Source organism: Verticillium alfalfae, genomic scaffold (assembly GCF_000150825.1).
Source record: "Verticillium alfalfae VaMs.102 supercont1.6 genomic scaffold, whole genome shotgun sequence".
Taxonomy (NCBI): Eukaryota; Fungi; Ascomycota; class Sordariomycetes; order Glomerellales; family Plectosphaerellaceae; genus Verticillium; species Verticillium alfalfae.
In genome coordinates, this window is record NW_003315033.1 from 1781054 (window position 1) to 1796307 (window position 15254).

General features: G+C 59.0%; 6 protein-coding genes across 6 annotated transcripts; 3 read left to right on the forward strand and 3 right to left on the reverse strand.

Moving 5' to 3' along the window:
• Nucleotides 1–504: 504 nt before the first annotated feature.
• VDBG_05653 (beta-glucosidase) lies at nt 505–2083 on the reverse strand (the record flags this gene model as incomplete). The annotated part of the gene is made up of 2 exons (XM_003004494.1): nt 505–1600; nt 1659–2083. 2 exons carry the CDS (start codon nt 2081–2083, stop codon nt 505–507), a joined length of 1521 nt encoding a protein of 506 aa, XP_003004540.1.
• An 846-nt stretch (nt 2084–2929) lies between these two features.
• On the reverse strand, nt 2930–4761 carry VDBG_05654 (sugar transporter; the record flags this gene model as incomplete). Its single annotated transcript, XM_003004495.1, has 6 exons — nt 2930–3240; nt 3300–3623; nt 3722–3800; nt 3904–4144; nt 4201–4485; nt 4589–4761. The coding sequence occupies 6 exons, from the start codon at nt 4759–4761 to the stop codon at nt 2930–2932; spliced, it is 1413 nt and encodes a 470-aa protein (XP_003004541.1).
• Nucleotides 4762–5874: 1113 nt separating this feature from the next.
• VDBG_05655 (alpha-L-fucosidase) lies at nt 5875–8172 on the forward strand (the record flags this gene model as incomplete). Its single annotated transcript, XM_003004496.1, has 1 exon — nt 5875–8172. One exon carries the CDS (start codon nt 5875–5877, stop codon nt 8170–8172), a length of 2298 nt encoding a protein of 765 aa, XP_003004542.1.
• A 426-nt stretch (nt 8173–8598) lies between these two features.
• Nucleotides 8599–11465, forward strand: VDBG_05656 (pH-response regulator protein palA/rim-20; the record flags this gene model as incomplete). The annotated part of the gene is made up of 7 exons (XM_003004497.1): nt 8599–8606; nt 8680–9026; nt 9164–9541; nt 9604–9717; nt 9767–10637; nt 10687–11013; nt 11066–11465. The coding sequence occupies 7 exons, from the start codon at nt 8599–8601 to the stop codon at nt 11463–11465; spliced, it is 2445 nt and encodes an 814-aa protein (XP_003004543.1).
• A 471-nt stretch (nt 11466–11936) lies between these two features.
• On the reverse strand, nt 11937–12497 carry VDBG_05657 (predicted protein; the record flags this gene model as incomplete). The annotated part of the gene is made up of 1 exon (XM_003004498.1): nt 11937–12497. One exon carries the CDS (start codon nt 12495–12497, stop codon nt 11937–11939), a length of 561 nt encoding a protein of 186 aa, XP_003004544.1.
• Nucleotides 12498–13397: 900 nt separating this feature from the next.
• Nucleotides 13398–14106, forward strand: VDBG_05658 (conserved hypothetical protein; the record flags this gene model as incomplete). The annotated part of the gene is made up of 2 exons (XM_003004499.1): nt 13398–13703; nt 13762–14106. The coding sequence occupies 2 exons, from the start codon at nt 13398–13400 to the stop codon at nt 14104–14106; spliced, it is 651 nt and encodes a 216-aa protein (XP_003004545.1).
• Nucleotides 14107–15254: the final 1148 nt, after the last annotated feature.

Below are 15254 nucleotides of genomic sequence, written 5' to 3' on the forward strand. Positions count from 1 at the left end.
TACTGTCTTTGCTCGGTCTCACCCAAGAAGGTTTGCCAATGCTCCCACAATAACACGGGCCCTCACCGACTCACCGATGCCAAGAGCCGACACAGGCTGGTCTCGTGCGCTACGTCATAGCTGTATCACGTGATAATATGTCATTCCCAGCTGAGTCACCATTTATCGCTATGCCAGTGTTCATCAGTGTCCCTGTCAGTCGCACTATCAGGGTGATCACGATGCACGATGCACATTGGCGGCGTTTTTCTTTTGAAAAGGTAACTTAGGATAAATGCCAGAAATACGCCAGAGTCTCATGAACATGTATCAGCAAGATCCTACGTGGCCTTCCACCTGCACAGCAAACAGGCCAGCCGTCCGGTGCCACATCCCGATGTTCGTCCGAATCCGCCGTCAGCCCCCCGGAGCGCCACGGCTCGATCTCCGGCCATCTGCGCCACTTCGGCGGACCCACCTATGCCGGCCTCGGGATGCCTCGGTGCTCGCCCCCGTGCTTCGTGCTCACCTCCGTGCTTCGTGCTCACCTCCGTGCTTCCTGCCCTCGTGCCTACTCCCTCTTGATGAGGTGGTCAAAGTAGTCCCCCAGAAAGTACGCCGAGCGCTTCGCATACCGCGTCTTCTCGGGGCTGTCGAAATCGATCCACGTGGCGCCGAAGCGGTCCGAGTACCCTGCAGCCCACTCCCGTGCTGAGAGGTTAGCAACATGGTCAACAAAACAGGGGATGGGGAAGACGTATAGTTGTCGGTAAAGGTCCACGCAAAGTACGACTTGATCACAACACCCTCCTGCGACGCCTTGGCCACCTCGGTCAGGTACTCGCGGAAAAAGTCGATGCGGAACGGATCCTCGAGCACGTCGTCCGGGCCCTTGGGCTTCCAGTCGTGCTCGCCCTGCGCCGTCGTGCCGTTCTCCGTGATGTAGATGGGCACGCCGTACCGCGCCCAGATCCAACGCAGCAGCTTACCCCAGCCCCACGGCGTCGTGCGCAGCCAGTACGTGTCGCTCGCCGGCCCGCGCGGCGTGCCCTCGCTGTTCTCGTCCGCCTGCTCAATGTTGCCCTTGTGGTCGTTGATGTCGGCCGGCCCGTCGCGGTGCTTGACGTAAAAGGCCGAGTACGAGTTCATGCCGTACACCTCGGAGCTGCCGAGCACGAGCCTGCTCTCCTCCTCGGTGAACCGCGGCAGCCGGTCGCCGAGCTGCGCGCGCATCGACGCCGGGTAGTCGCCCGTTTTGTACAGCGGGTCGGCGAACCAGGCAATCTCAAACTCGCGTGCCCGCTCCGCCGCCTCGACGTCGCGCGCATCACCAGCGTCCCACGGCTCCGACCAGTTGCCGTGCAGTGTGATCATGACGGTGCCCTTCTGCGTCGGCTTGAACTCGCGCTTGTAGAGGTCGGCGGCGTACGCGTGCGCCACGAGCTCCGTGTGCGCCACGATGAACGGCTCCGTGCTCGAGTCGCCCTCGGCGTTGCGCTCGCGGAAGCTCGACCGCGCCGGCGCGTGCACGCCCGCCGCGTACCCGGCGAGCGTGTACACGCCGGGCTCGTTGAACGTGATCCAGTCCTTGACGCGGTCGCCGAAGCGCTCGAAACACAGCCTCGCGTACCGCACAAAAGTCGCGCGTGAACCGCGCCTTGTCGAGCATGCCGCCGTACCGGTCCTCGAGCGCCTGCGGCGTGTCCCAGTGGAACAGCGTCACGTACGGCGTGATGCCCTGCGCCAGAAGCCCGTCGATGAGCCGGTCGTAGTACGCCACGCCCGCCTCGTTGACAGCGTCGTCGGCGCCGCCCAACGGGATGAGCCGCGCCCACGACAGCGAGAACCGGTACCCCCGCGCCCGGTACTTTTTCAGCAGCGCCACGTCCGTCGCGTACAGGTCGTACGACCGCACCGCGTCGTCGCCTGTGCTGCCGTCCTTGACCTTGCCGGCTGTGTGCGCGAACGTGTCCCAGATCGAGACGCCCTTGCCGTCCTTGTCCCACGCGCCCTCGACCTGCGCCGCCGCCGTCGCCCAGCCCCAGACAAAGTCGGCCGGCAGCGAGCCCGCGAGGGCGGGGTCAAACTCGAATTGCGATGCCATGGTCGTATCTCGTGTGTGTGCTATCTCAGTCGCAGGTTCTCAGCTCTCTCTCTCTCTCTCTCTCTCTCTCTCTCTCTTTGTGTGTGTCTCTCTCTCTTTTGGAGAAACAGGGGCAATCCATCTGATTGAAGTAGAGCCGCCACGTCTTTCGAACAAGGGACGATCGTCAACAATGGACCCCACAACCCTGTGAGGGGTCGTGGAAGAGCGGCGCCCGGGGCATGGCCGCTGCGGGATGTGCGCCGCTTGATTCGTGGGGGACGTTGAATAGTCGATGGCGGCAACCCGTCGGGTCTCGACGACCCTGGCTATCGTGCTCCTTGTCGGCCAACCGACGGCGCAAGGTTGTCGGCTCGACCTCTGCCGGGCCGTTTTCCGGGCCGTCGTTCCAATGTCCATGGGAACACACAGGCGAGTGGGGTTTTGGACTTCTTGCTTGGCATCAAATATATGCACTCCACAGACGACTGTGGGGTCGAATGGAGGTAGCACAATCTGTATGTCTCCTGGGAGATTGACGAGCGGAGAAATGGATGATTCATTTGCTCTGGCCGCTGTGCGCATGGAATTAAGAGATGGTAGAATGCGACAAAGTCAGAATCGAGTACGCATACCCAGATCTGATCTACGTTTTCCGGCCTCCCACAACCTGGACAAGAGGTAGGACACTTCGTTCTCACAATACAAGTTGGTCTTCATGCAGCCATCAGTACAGATCCCAACATACGTAGATTAGCACGCCGATTTCACAGGGCACAAAATGTATGACAGCGCAATCGTATCAATTCAAGAACGAAAAAGTCGTCCTGTTAGAGACCGCGCAAGACACACGACGAAAAATCACATCTAAACCTGGACACCCGAAGAGTACGCAACCGGCTGCTCGGCTTGCCTGTCGAGCTTGTACTGCGCGTGCTTGGCGTCGGCAATCTTGACCGACAGCTTGACGGGGTTGGCGCCGGGCGTCTCGAATATGTGGTCAATCTCCTCGAGGTTGAGCTTGGACGTCTCGGGGAACCAGAAGTAGGCGGCGATAATCTGCAGCGTGTTGTACACAATGTAGACGGCCCAGATCTTGTACTTGAGCTTGTCGATGCCGACGGCGATGCCGTAGTTGTGGACCGTGCTGGCGCAGTTCTGGAAGAGAACGTAGAGACCTGTGATTGCCAACGTCAGAAGAATGTAACAGAGAGGAAATGGGACGAGCAAGACATACCCATGCCCTTCGCACGCAGCGGCAGCGAGAGGAGCTCGACGGGGTACAAGTTGTGCATGGTGGCGATGAAAGACGCGCTGCAGACCTGGAAGCTGAACATCCAGAACAGCACGAGGTACGCGAGGTGGCGGGGGTGGTCCTGCTCCTCAAATTGCCAGCTCGTGATGGTGACGCACGTCTGGGCGATGACGATGCTGATGAGGCCGGCGAAGATCAGGGTTCGTCGACGGAAAATGTCGATAATGTAGGCACCAAAAAGGGTGAAGACGAAGTACGTGCCACCATGCCGAGGTTGATGAGGAGCTGCGTCTGCTGGGTGTTGATCTTGATCGTGTCAAGGCGGCGAAAGGTAGAGACCGATGATGCCGCCGCCGTTCCAGGACTGGAAGATGGAGTACACAAGCAGAATGAAGGTGCGGTACCCAGCGCCTTGGTGAAGAAGACGCGGAAGTCCCAGACGGCGCGGAAGCCGACGGCCGACGTCTCAATCGACTCGTCCATCTGGTACATCATGAGATCGACAAAGGATGAGTTGGGGTCGCCCGAAGTCGTCATGTGGTCAGCGATGACCTTCCCTCGCCTTCTCCTTTTGTCCGCTCATCACGAGGTAACGCGGAGACTCGGGGCAGAGGAAGAAGATGGTGCAGCACACAAAGGCGGGGAACAGAGCCTGGATGAAAAAGGCCGTTCGCCACTGCCAGTTGCTGTGCCAGTCGGATATGGCGGCCATGATGCCGATGATGGCCATGGAACCGACCTGGAAGCAGGCACCAAAGACGCCGACAATGCGACCACGCATGTGAGGGGGCGCGACTTCGGCGATGTACTGACTCGACGTGCAAAGTCTGTGAACTCTGGTGTCAGCTCGGGATGCGGTGCCGGGAAAGGAGTCTCTACTCACGCCGTGCCGAAACCAAGGACAAAACGCCCAAAGATGAGAACGCCCGTGTTGGGCGCCATGGCCTGGATGATGGCAGCTATGACTGTGAGAGCACAGCCGGCAAAGTTGACGGAGCGGCGACCCCACTTGTCGGCAAAGGAGAGGAATGGGGCACCAACGGTGGCTCCGATCGTCATGAGAGCGTTGATGACGCCGATGATGTGACCCGAGTTGCCGAATCCGTAGTACTCGTGCCACATGTCGTTGGAGTTGATACTGCTGATGACACCCCAGTCGATACCATAGCTGTACAATTCACCGTCAGACAAGGGGTGCAAAGGCAAGGATCCAGTCAGCTACTGAGGACTTACCCAGCCTGGTTCATTCCCATGACGAGAAGGATGAGCACCATGCGGAAACCAGCCTTGGACCGCCAGGGAAAGCCTCGCGAGACTTGTCGTTCAAGTGGTCCTCGGTAATGCGGGTTGCGACTACGTCGACGACTTGCACGCCAGTCTTGTTGGCATCAGCCACGGCATCGTGGTAGACGTGGGAGCGTTCGACCTCGTTGCGAGGAGCCATGGTGGGCAACGTCAACCGTGGTTCAAGAGGAGGTGGTTGAAACAACGAGCTTCTGGTAGCTGGGAGGGCAGAGACTAGGACGGCAAAAGGCAAGAAACTCCGGAGGGGAGACAGGCCACACCGTCTGCTATATAGTTTGAAGGATCATCCATCCTGCCCACACTCCATAGTCAGAAAAGCTTCGGGACCCTGTCATGCAGTGCAGACATGCCGAGCCAACTGCAATCTGCACAATGCCTGCCATTCGAGACGCGGGATTGGGCTTCCGTGAGGGGAGCGGGGTCTGACTTTGCTCGCGAACCGTGCTCTCTCTCTCTCTCTCTCTCTAGCCAACGCTTTGCCTGGGCCAACCTACCTTACCTACTTCAAGCAAGGCGGGCTGAGATACCCCAGCTTTGGCTCGGCTCCAACATGTCGAGCCGACGGGAATTGTCACCATGCGCATGGTGCCAACCAACAAACCCATGTCGCTTTGCAGTGAATCCAGCTTCCACCCGACCTCACAAGTCTTCAGAGCGACAGGCCTAGGTCCCCTGGCGCATGGTATTCCTGCGGGGGTGGAGCGGCTTTCGATCACGATGATTCGTTGCGGATGTATCTCGCATGAGACCTAGTGGCATCCGGAGCGGCATCAAGACTGATTGGCGGCGAGCCTCTGCGGCCCGGGGACCCCACGAGCCATGGCCGAGCTAATGCCTCCATGGCTTTGGCGGGTCGTCTGGGGGAGTGGCCATTCAGCGCCCGTCGTTATAACCGGCCGGACAACGAGCATGTTCGACTGCTCGTCCATCTGGAGATGCAGCATCGAAAGCACCAAGCTCACCTGATTGTTGCATCGCTCCAAACCTAGGCACAACTGATCGGTCGTCCTGCTGATCCCTGCTGCATCGAGACCCAGTCACCATCAGCAGTTCACCAGAGGCGAGGCTCGATCGCCAGACCAACCCAGATCCCAGTCCAACCAACCCCGCGCCAAAGTTCGACGTTGGAACAGGCAAAATTCCAGATCGACTCGAAAGCGCATACTGGCAGTCTCTGTCAGCTGTCACACCGGCTCCAGACTCGGGACCTCACCATACCTGTTGTCAGACAGAAAGGCTCGGCTCCAGCACCATGGACAACATTGACCCGAATCTCACTCTTCACTATGATGCCCCTGCGGCCTCGTGGTCGGAGGCCCTGCCAGTCGGCAACGGCCGGTTGGGCGGCATGGTATATGGGCGAACGTCGACCGAGCTCCTTCAGCTGAACGAAGACTCGGTCTGGTACGGCGGGCCTCAGGACAGGACCCCCCGAGATGCGCGCCGCCACCTCGACACCCTGCGCCAGCTGATCCGAGATGAGGAGCACGCCGCCGCCGAGGCCCTCGTGCGCGAAGCCTTCTTCGCCACACCCGCGAGTATGCGGCACAGTGAGCCACTCGGGAACTGCACACTCGAATTCGGCCATGAGGCGCAGGACGTGACTGGCTACCGTCGGTCCCTTGACCTGGCCACTGCTCAAGCAACAGTCGAGTACCAGTGTAGAGGCGTCTCCTACCGACGGGAAACCATTGCAAGTTTTCCCGACAATGTCGTCGCCCTGCGCTTCTCTGCGTCGGAGCCTACAAGGTTCGTCGTTAGGCTCAACAGGGTTAGCGAGATTGAGTGGGAGACAAACGAATTTCTGGACAGCATACAGGCCGCCAACGGGCGCATTGTCCTCAATGCCACCCCTGGTGGCAAGAACAGCAATCCACTCTCGCTCGTCCTGGGCATATCGTGCGACGCCAGTGATGATGGAGGATCAATCGAAGCCATTGGCAACGCCCTCGTGGTGAAGGCTTTCAGTTGCACTCTAGTCATTGCTGCTCACACGGCATTTCGAAATGCTGACCCCGAAGCTGCTGCGCGCCAAGATGTTGACAATGCTCTGAAGCGGAGCTGGCATGAACTCGTGCTGCGCCAGCGGACTGACTATGCCAGCCTCTTCCAACGGTCGAGTCTCCGCATGTGGCCCGCTGCGCATGACCTGCCGACGAATGAACGAATCGAAAAGAATCGGGATCCGGGACTTGTCGCTCTGTACTACAACTATGGGCGATATCTCCTCATCTCATCCAGCAGAGATTCGGACAAGGCGTTGCCAGCGACCTTGCAGGGCATCTGGAACCCATCGTTTGCACCACCCTGGGGCTGCAAGTATACGATCAACATTAACCTGCAGATGAATTACTGGCTGGCAGCGCCCGGCAACCTTGTCGAGTGCGCGCTGCCCATGCTGGGTCTGGTCGAGAGAATGGCCGTCAGAGGCGCCAAGACGGCGAGGATAATGTACGACTGCGGCGGATGGTGTGCGCATCACAACACCGATATCTGGGCAGACACCGACCCGCAGGACCGCTGGATGCCCTCCACCATCTGGCCCCTCGGAGGCGTCTGGCTCTGCATCGACGTGTTGGAGATGTTGCTGTATCACTATGACCGGAAATTACACGAACGAGCGGCGGTTCTGCTGGAAGGTTGCATCGTCTTCCTGTTAGACTTCTTGATCCCGTCAGCTTGCAGGACGTTTCTTGTGACCAATCCGTCGCTCTCGCCAGAAAACACATTTGTATCCAAGTCGGGTGACACAGGCATACTCTGCGAGGGTTCAGCCATTGACACGACCATTGTCCGTATTGCTTTTGAGAAATTTCTTTGGAGCACTGCCATTCTTGAAAAGGGCAATCCACTTGTGCCCAAGGTCCGAGATGCCATGGCCAGGCTGCCTGATCTGACGATCAACAACGACGGTCTCATTCAAGAATGGGGTCTCAAGGACTACAAGGAGCACGAGCCAGGTCATCGACATGTCTCTCATCTCTTCGGACTTTACCCAGGCGAGAGCATCAGCCCCGTCACTTCACCGAAGCTCGCAGCTGCGGCGAAGAACGTCCTCGATAGGAGAGCGGCGCACGGTGGCGGTCACACCGGCTGGAGCAGGGCCTGGCTGCTGAACCTGCATGCTCGATTGCACGACGCCGACGGATGTGGCATTCATATGGACAACTTGTTGAAGAGTTCCACGTTGCCTAACATGCTGGACAACCATCCCCCGTTTCAGATTGATGGAAACTTTGGCGGAGCGGCGGGCATTTTGGAGTGTATAGTGCAATCGCGGATCGTCTGGGGAGCATCACGGCCGGACTGCATAGAGATACGCTTGCTGCCGGCCTGCCCAGATGCGTGGTCGGCTGGCGAGCTGAGGGGCGTGCGGGTCAAAGGCGGGTGGTTGGTGAGTCTGGCCTGGAAAGATGGTCGAATCGAGGAGCCTATTGAGCTCGAGGCAACCGACCTAGAATGCCCTGAAGTTCGTGTCTTCTTCCCTGGTGGTTCAGCAGTTGTGGTGCGGGCTAGCGGGCCAGGAAAACAAAGTGTACGACAGCCATGAGAGAGAGAATACAATTCAGAGCTAGGTAGAACACAATGATTCATCCTCGCGACAGGAGCGACAAAATGATGTTGTTGGTCGCCCCACCTCACAAGGCCGTTTATTCATGGGCTTTCACGAAGCTTCAGCCACAACACAGCCTCGCTGGTGCATTCAAGCCACCCCCGCCGCCCATGCCCCGCTATTTCCCAGTGGCAGCTGCCCCCCAGCGCTTGTCGCCTGGCCGTTGCGTCGATCCGCCAGCTTTTGTCGTCCCAAGCCAAGCTTGTGAACGGATGAAGTCATCGCAAACACCACATTTCGCGAGACTGACTTTTGCGACTGCCACCAACACGTTTATCCGACCATAATTCATCGCATACCTTTACTGGCCAAGCCACACACTCTCGCGCAAGCAGCGCCCTCTTGGCAATCCCTCCAGCCAACATGACAAGGTACGGATCATCGACTCGTGGACTACCTTCCCCTCCGAGTTCACTGTGTGTAGGCTAACGCGCATAATCACAGCATTTCCAACATTCTCTCCTTGCCGTTTCGCAAATCGAATCACATTTCTTTGTCGACCGCCATTCGACAGTACATCAACACGAAATATGACCAACATCCAGACATGTTCCGTCAGGACCTGGAGACGATAGACAGCCTCCGTCGCAATGCTGTCAACGTGCGCGACCCGCACCCGAGCGGCATCAAGGAGCTGCAGACATATGCGGGACAGCTCATGTGGATTGGCGGAAAGTTTCCGATCGATGTAAGAACGCCGCAAGCTCTTCAAGTCGTCCAAAGAAAGTATAGAGCAGGAAAGCTGATCGTAGACACTGTGTTTCTCTGCAGATCGGCGCCGAATTCACATGGTACCCTGCCCTGGGCTACAACACCGAGAGACCAGTCGTGCGCAACAATCTCAAATACGAGCTCCTGAATATCCTCTACAACCTCGCCGCCCTCTACTCCCAACTCGCCGTCGCGCAGACTAACAGCGGCCCCGAAGGCGTCAAGAAGGCTGTGCCGTACTTCAACCTGGCCGCGGGCGTCCTGTCGTACATGCAGAAAGAGGTCCTGCCCGAGCTGCGCATGTCGGATCCGCCCGAGGACATGGACACACATACGCTCGAGGCGCTGATTCAGCTTCTTCTGGCGCAGAGCCAGGAGTGCTTCTGGAAAAAGGCCGTCATGGACGGGACGTACAAAGATGCCATCATCGCGAGGCTGGCGGCACGCGTTTCGGATCTCTACAGCACGGCGGGGGATGCGGCCATGAAGAGCGAGGCGATCAGCTCGTCGTGGATCCACCACATGAGCGCGAAGCACCACCACTTTGCAGGCGCGCGCAGTACCGTGCTGCATGCGATTGCTTGGAAAAGAAGAAGTACGGCGAGGAGGTGGCCCGGTTGACAGACGCCGTGCAATGCGTCAACGAGGGGTTGAAAGAGGCACGCGGGGGTTATGTCAGCAAGACGATCATCGAGGACCTGAACGGACTGAAGAGGAAAGTCGAAGAGGACCTGAAGCGAGCGGAGAAGGACAATGATTTGATCTACATGGGTACGTCATGGCACTTGTCTGACGGAAGCCGTCAACTAATCAAAAGCAGACCCCGTTCCGCCCAAACCAGAATTGAAGCTCCTCGACCGGGCTGACATGGCCAAGATCACGGTTCCCCCTCAGGTTGCCAACCCCTTCGACTACTTTGGCGACCAGGCCGAGTTTGGTCCCGCGTTGTTCTCCAAGCTTGTTCCCTTCGCCGTTCACGCCGCTATTACTATCTACGAGCAGCGCCGCGATCGTCTCGTAAACCAGAGCATAATCCAGAACTTGGAGGATCTCACGGAAAGGCTGCACACGATGCTGAGCTCCATTAACCTTCCGGGCTCCCTACAGGCTCTGGAGAAGCCACTTGGCTTGCCGCCAAGTCTGGTACAACACGCCGAAGAAATCCGACAAGCCGACGCGATAGGCCGCATTCAACGGGCGTTTTCTGATATCGACAAACTGCGATCAGCAGACATTGCTGTCTTTGATGAAGGCAAGTCCATGCTGGCCGCGGAGGAAGAGGAGGATGCTCGTCGACGGGCCAAATTTGGCACAGACCGATGGACAAGGCCAGACAGCCGCAGCGACCCTCGCGGCGCGCAGCTCTGGGCCCAAGTGGCCGAGATCGACGGCTACTTTGCGAGCAGCACCAGCAGCGACGAGGTTGTGCGCGACAAGTTTGGACAAACACAAGACCTCCTTGAGCTCCTGTCCGCACCGGATCGCGTTCTCATGGATTACGTCCCTTCGAGCCGACGCATGGACATCGCCGAGCCCCTGAAGCCGGTCATAGGACGGCTGCGCGGTGCGTACAACGACGTCCTGCGTCTGGAGTCTCGTCGCAGGAAAAAGGTGGAGGCCCTGCGCGACAAGTGTCGTAACGACGACATCAAGCCGGAGATTCTCAAGGAAGCGGCGCGACTCGAAAGGACGTACCCCACCACGGCGATTGCGCCCGCGCACTTTGAAGACTTCTTCGAGCGACGACTGGACAAAGCTCTACGAGCCAGAACTCGAAGGCGTCGAGAAGGAGGACGCTGAGCAGGAACGCATGATGACCGAGATTGAGCGCGTCAACCGCGAAATTCGAGAGCCAGCGAAAGAGCAGCATCGGCGGGGAACCGCGGAGCGTGAGCAAGCCCTCCAGCGACTCGACAACGCGTATTACAAGTACAAGGAGATTGTCAACCACCTCGATGTCGGGCGCAAGTTCTACAATGACCTCAGCAAGGTTGTCGGGCAGAACTTCCGGGATCCGGTCAAAGTATGGGTGTCGGAGCGGCGCATCGACGCCAAGAGCCTCGAGGAGTACGTTGCCTCGGTCGCACTTGGGGAACGAGGGAGCTAACCATGCGTTCAGGGAACTCAGCATGCCGCCGCTCGGCTCGCTCAGCATGAACAGAACACCTGTTGCTTCGCCACCCGTGTCGAGCTACCAGGCCGAGCAGCAGCAACACGCAAACTCGTACTTTGGCTCGAACGCCGGTCCCGCTGCCAATACGCACGCGCAACGGCCGCACCAGCAGGTCCACAGCCCGCCCGCCGAAGCGCATGTGCAGTCCTGGGCCGGCTCTACTGTCGAGCCGCAGCAGCCGCAACCCGTGCCGCCCGTGTCGAACATGTGGACGCCGGACATGGGTATCCGATTTGGAGGGCCCGCCGGCGGACATGGCGCGGCTGCGCCGGCCGCCCATCCGCCGGGACCAAGGCAGGCCTCGGGCGGGACGTGGGATCCCAACTCGGGCATTCGTTTCGGCTAGGACCTGAATCGCGCGCCGAGGACAAGGCATTGAGCTGATTGTGCGCGCGGCGATGCAAGAAGGAAGCAAGCGAGCATTGAATCCATGATGAAATCCATGATGAAATCCATGATGAAATCCATGATGAAATCCATGATGAAATCCATGATGAAATCCATGATGAAATCCATGATGAAATCCATGATGAAATCCATGATGAAATCCATGATGAAATCCATGATGAAATCCATGATGAAATCCATGATGGAAGAACTACAATATGTGCATCCACGCTTTGGTCTCGGTTGGATACTCGTCACCTGCGCATCGTGATCCTCACCACAACAGCCCACCCATTCATGCTCTCCCAGATGCCCAATTCGTTCTCCTTCCGAAACGAGACCTCCTCCGCCGTGACCTTCATCTCGTCCCCCGCGCGGCCCCCCAGCGTCGGACCCCTTCTCCCATCAGGCCTCAGCAGCGCCGCCAGCCTCATGGGCAGCGCCTCGTCCCTCCACCACCACCAGCCCTTCTTCGCCGCCGCCGCCGCCGCCCCGCCGTCGCCGCCGCCATCCTCCCATCGCCCCACTCGTCAAACTCGCGCGTCGAAGCCGACGCGGCGGCCGGCGGCGCGTCACCGTCGTCGGACGACGAATCACCGACAACACCCTTGCCGTCCCGCACGCGCACCGTCTGCCAGAGCTCGTCGGGCGCGTCGGCCTTCTCGCTCGGGTGCCACGACGGCGGGACGGCGGCGGCGGGCACGAGGGTCAACTGGCCGGCGCGGTGCGGTGGGGCGCCGCGACGGGGCGCCGCGTGCAGGGCGGCGAGGTGGGCTTCGACGTCGGGGATGAGGAGGGTGGTGAGGTCTCGTTCGTGCGTGTCGATGACGGGGTGGCGGGTGCGGAGGCGGGCGGCTAGCGTGGCGAGGTGCGCTGAGACGGTTGCTGCTGGAGATGGGGAGGACGAGGAAGGAGACGACGACGACGACGACGGGGACGAGAAGATGGCCTCGCTGTAGGAGGGGGGAGCGTCTGGGTCGCGTTTGGACATGGTTTGCTAGTGGTGCGGCTGCCGGGGCGGAGACGTGGTGGGAGAGCCTTGCTCGGATTCACACTGGTGTAGGTGTAGATTTGGGCCAGGGTCAGCCTATGCGTTTGTGCTCCAATGCGGTTGTGTGATTTGAGGAATGGAGCCGGACGAGTCGAGAAAGTGAGGAGAGAAAGGATGCAGCCGGGAAGTCAGGCGTTCGTCCAGTGCGATGATGACAGCGGTCACAGGTATCGCCAAGTCTGTGGGGGCGGGCTTCTCGGACGTCTTGCAGGCCTCAAATTCAGTGGATTGATCCCTTGAGGAACGACCTCAGCGAGCGGCACGTTTGGAGCCATCATGCCAGGGAGGCTGAGGAGCCTTAGGGAGCCTCACTCGACAAGCCATGACAGTAATATTCCTCCGACACCTGAACTCGTGACCACGTCAGAGGGGCCAGGACGTAGGTAAGCTCGGTGCGGTAGGTACAGTGCAGGCCACCCAGTCAGGCCTAGGTAAGTGAAGGAACCCACCAGCTTGCCTAGGTAGGTACCTTAAGGTAAGGTACCTAGGTACCTACTTCAGGCACGCGTGCCAACCCAACATCCTCACCTCCTGACCTGCCAACCTGGCTGGATTCGCGGCGTTCTTCGATGCCTGCGGGAGACCTTCCACGCACCCCCTGCCTGTGATTCTCTGGTCTGTGGTGCGTTCATTTCGTGGCCTGTTGGCCTGTTGGTGATGGCCTGGGCTGTTGTGCTTGCCTGTAGTGGCTGATTCAGCTTGCTGTTAGGCAACACCCGGGAAAGCCTCCATCTGTTCATCACTTCCCTCTTGTCACTTCCCTCTTGTCACTTCCCTCTTGTCACTTCCCTCTTGTCACTTCCCTCTTGTCACTTCCCTCTTGATACCTCCCTCTCCCCCATGCCGTCTCGTTCACGTGCGCAATGGCCGCCAAGCAGGAGGAACAACAGCCGGCACGGCGCCTTTGTAAAGAGAAGCTTGCGGCCGCGGGAGTTCCGCACCAACTATCAAGGCCTGCACATCCCTCGACTGAACAAGGAGAGATTCATGAACGAAGCAGAGCCGTTGCGATTCATTCGCTCGCACACCGATATCCCGGTCCCGACTGTGTACTGCGACTTCCAAGAGGACGAAGCCTACTACCTGATCACCGAGTACGTCGAGGGCGTCGGCATGTCGGCGCTCTCCGAAGATGAAAAGGCCACGGTGTGGGAGGAGCTCCAGATTCATCTCGCGAAGCTCAGAGCCCTCACGTCCAACACAGTCGGCGGGCCATCCGGGTCTTGTGATCCCCCCGTACCGAGCTCTGCGGCTTGCAGATGTTGACGCTTGGTCTCTGCGGCCCGCCGATCAAGAGGAATACGTCTTCTGTCATAATGATCTGTCCCAGCAGAACGTCATCGTCAACCCGGAGACGCTGCAGATCAATGCCGTCATCGACGGGCAATACGCAGGCTTCTATCCGCCACGCTTCGAGTGGCCGTTCTTCAACCGGCTAGGTCCTTCCGTGGCCATCCATGGTGAGATTGACGACGCCTCTGATATCCTCGAGTTTCTTACTTTGCAGGTGAGAATCACTTTGCAGCGCGATGCAGTGAGGATCGGCTAACTATGGGTGAAACATGACCGACATCCAAGCCAGTGATGCAGATGCAGGGCAGATATGATGGCACCCGGTGGTTCGATTCTTCTATCGATGGAGGTTCGTACCATTGCATGCCGAATTTCAGTTCACGACGAGGACTGTCTTCCAATGATTTATATTGCATCATTGAGCTTGACCATCATGTATAACAGCTGTGAAAAGACAGGCACGGAATGCCGTTGGATCGAGCGAGAACTCCCCCAATATCGATACTCGCTTCCGTGGATCCTCTGACGTAGCCCTGCCACCTTCATCTCACCCTTTTCAAGTGATGTGACCAAGGCATACCATCTACGGAACGCCCATGAACCTCATGTTCTGCCGCCAGGTGTCGCCGAAGACAGTGCAAGGCTTTGGGTACCAGTTCCTATTGTCATACCAAACCCCGGCCACTTGCAAAAGGGGCGATGAGGCCATAGCTGCAATTTTTTTTTCTTTCATGTACCTACCGTATGTCCTTGCATTGTTCGAGATGTGATGTGGAAGTTATGGGCCCATGTCGACGGGACGGCACAAACTTGAATGGGGGTCGTATGTGCCGACAATGATGACCTCCACCACTAACCGAACGTGTCACCAGGCTCACCCATGTTCACATCAGGTACATGGCTCTTGCAGCTCACGACCTACAACCACCGCACTTTTCGCACAACAAGCACGTCCGAAGCCCACGCAACTCGACATCCTTGCGACCAGCATCATTCACGCCCGTCGGAAACCACAACCATGTCCCGCCAATCCGAACAAGCCCAAGCCTTTGCCTACGCCGTCTACGCCGCCGTCCAGGAGATCCCCCGCGGCAAGGTAACCTCCTACGGCCACATCGCCGCCCTCATCGGCACCCGTACGTATTCCACCCGCCCTGCGCCCCCCCCTTGTGCATGGTCCTGGCGCTGACGCTTCCCCCGTGCCGCCCGCCTAAAGCCGAACGCCCACGTCAGGTTGGCACCGCCCTGCGTCACCTGCCCGCCGCCGCCGCCGCCGCCCTGCCCTTCCACGCCGCCAACGTCCCCTGGCAGCGCGTCATCTCCGCCCGCGGCCTCATCTCCCCGCGCGCGGCGGCGACGGCGGCGACGGCACGGCCGCCCAGGCCGAGCCCTGCGCCGCCGAGG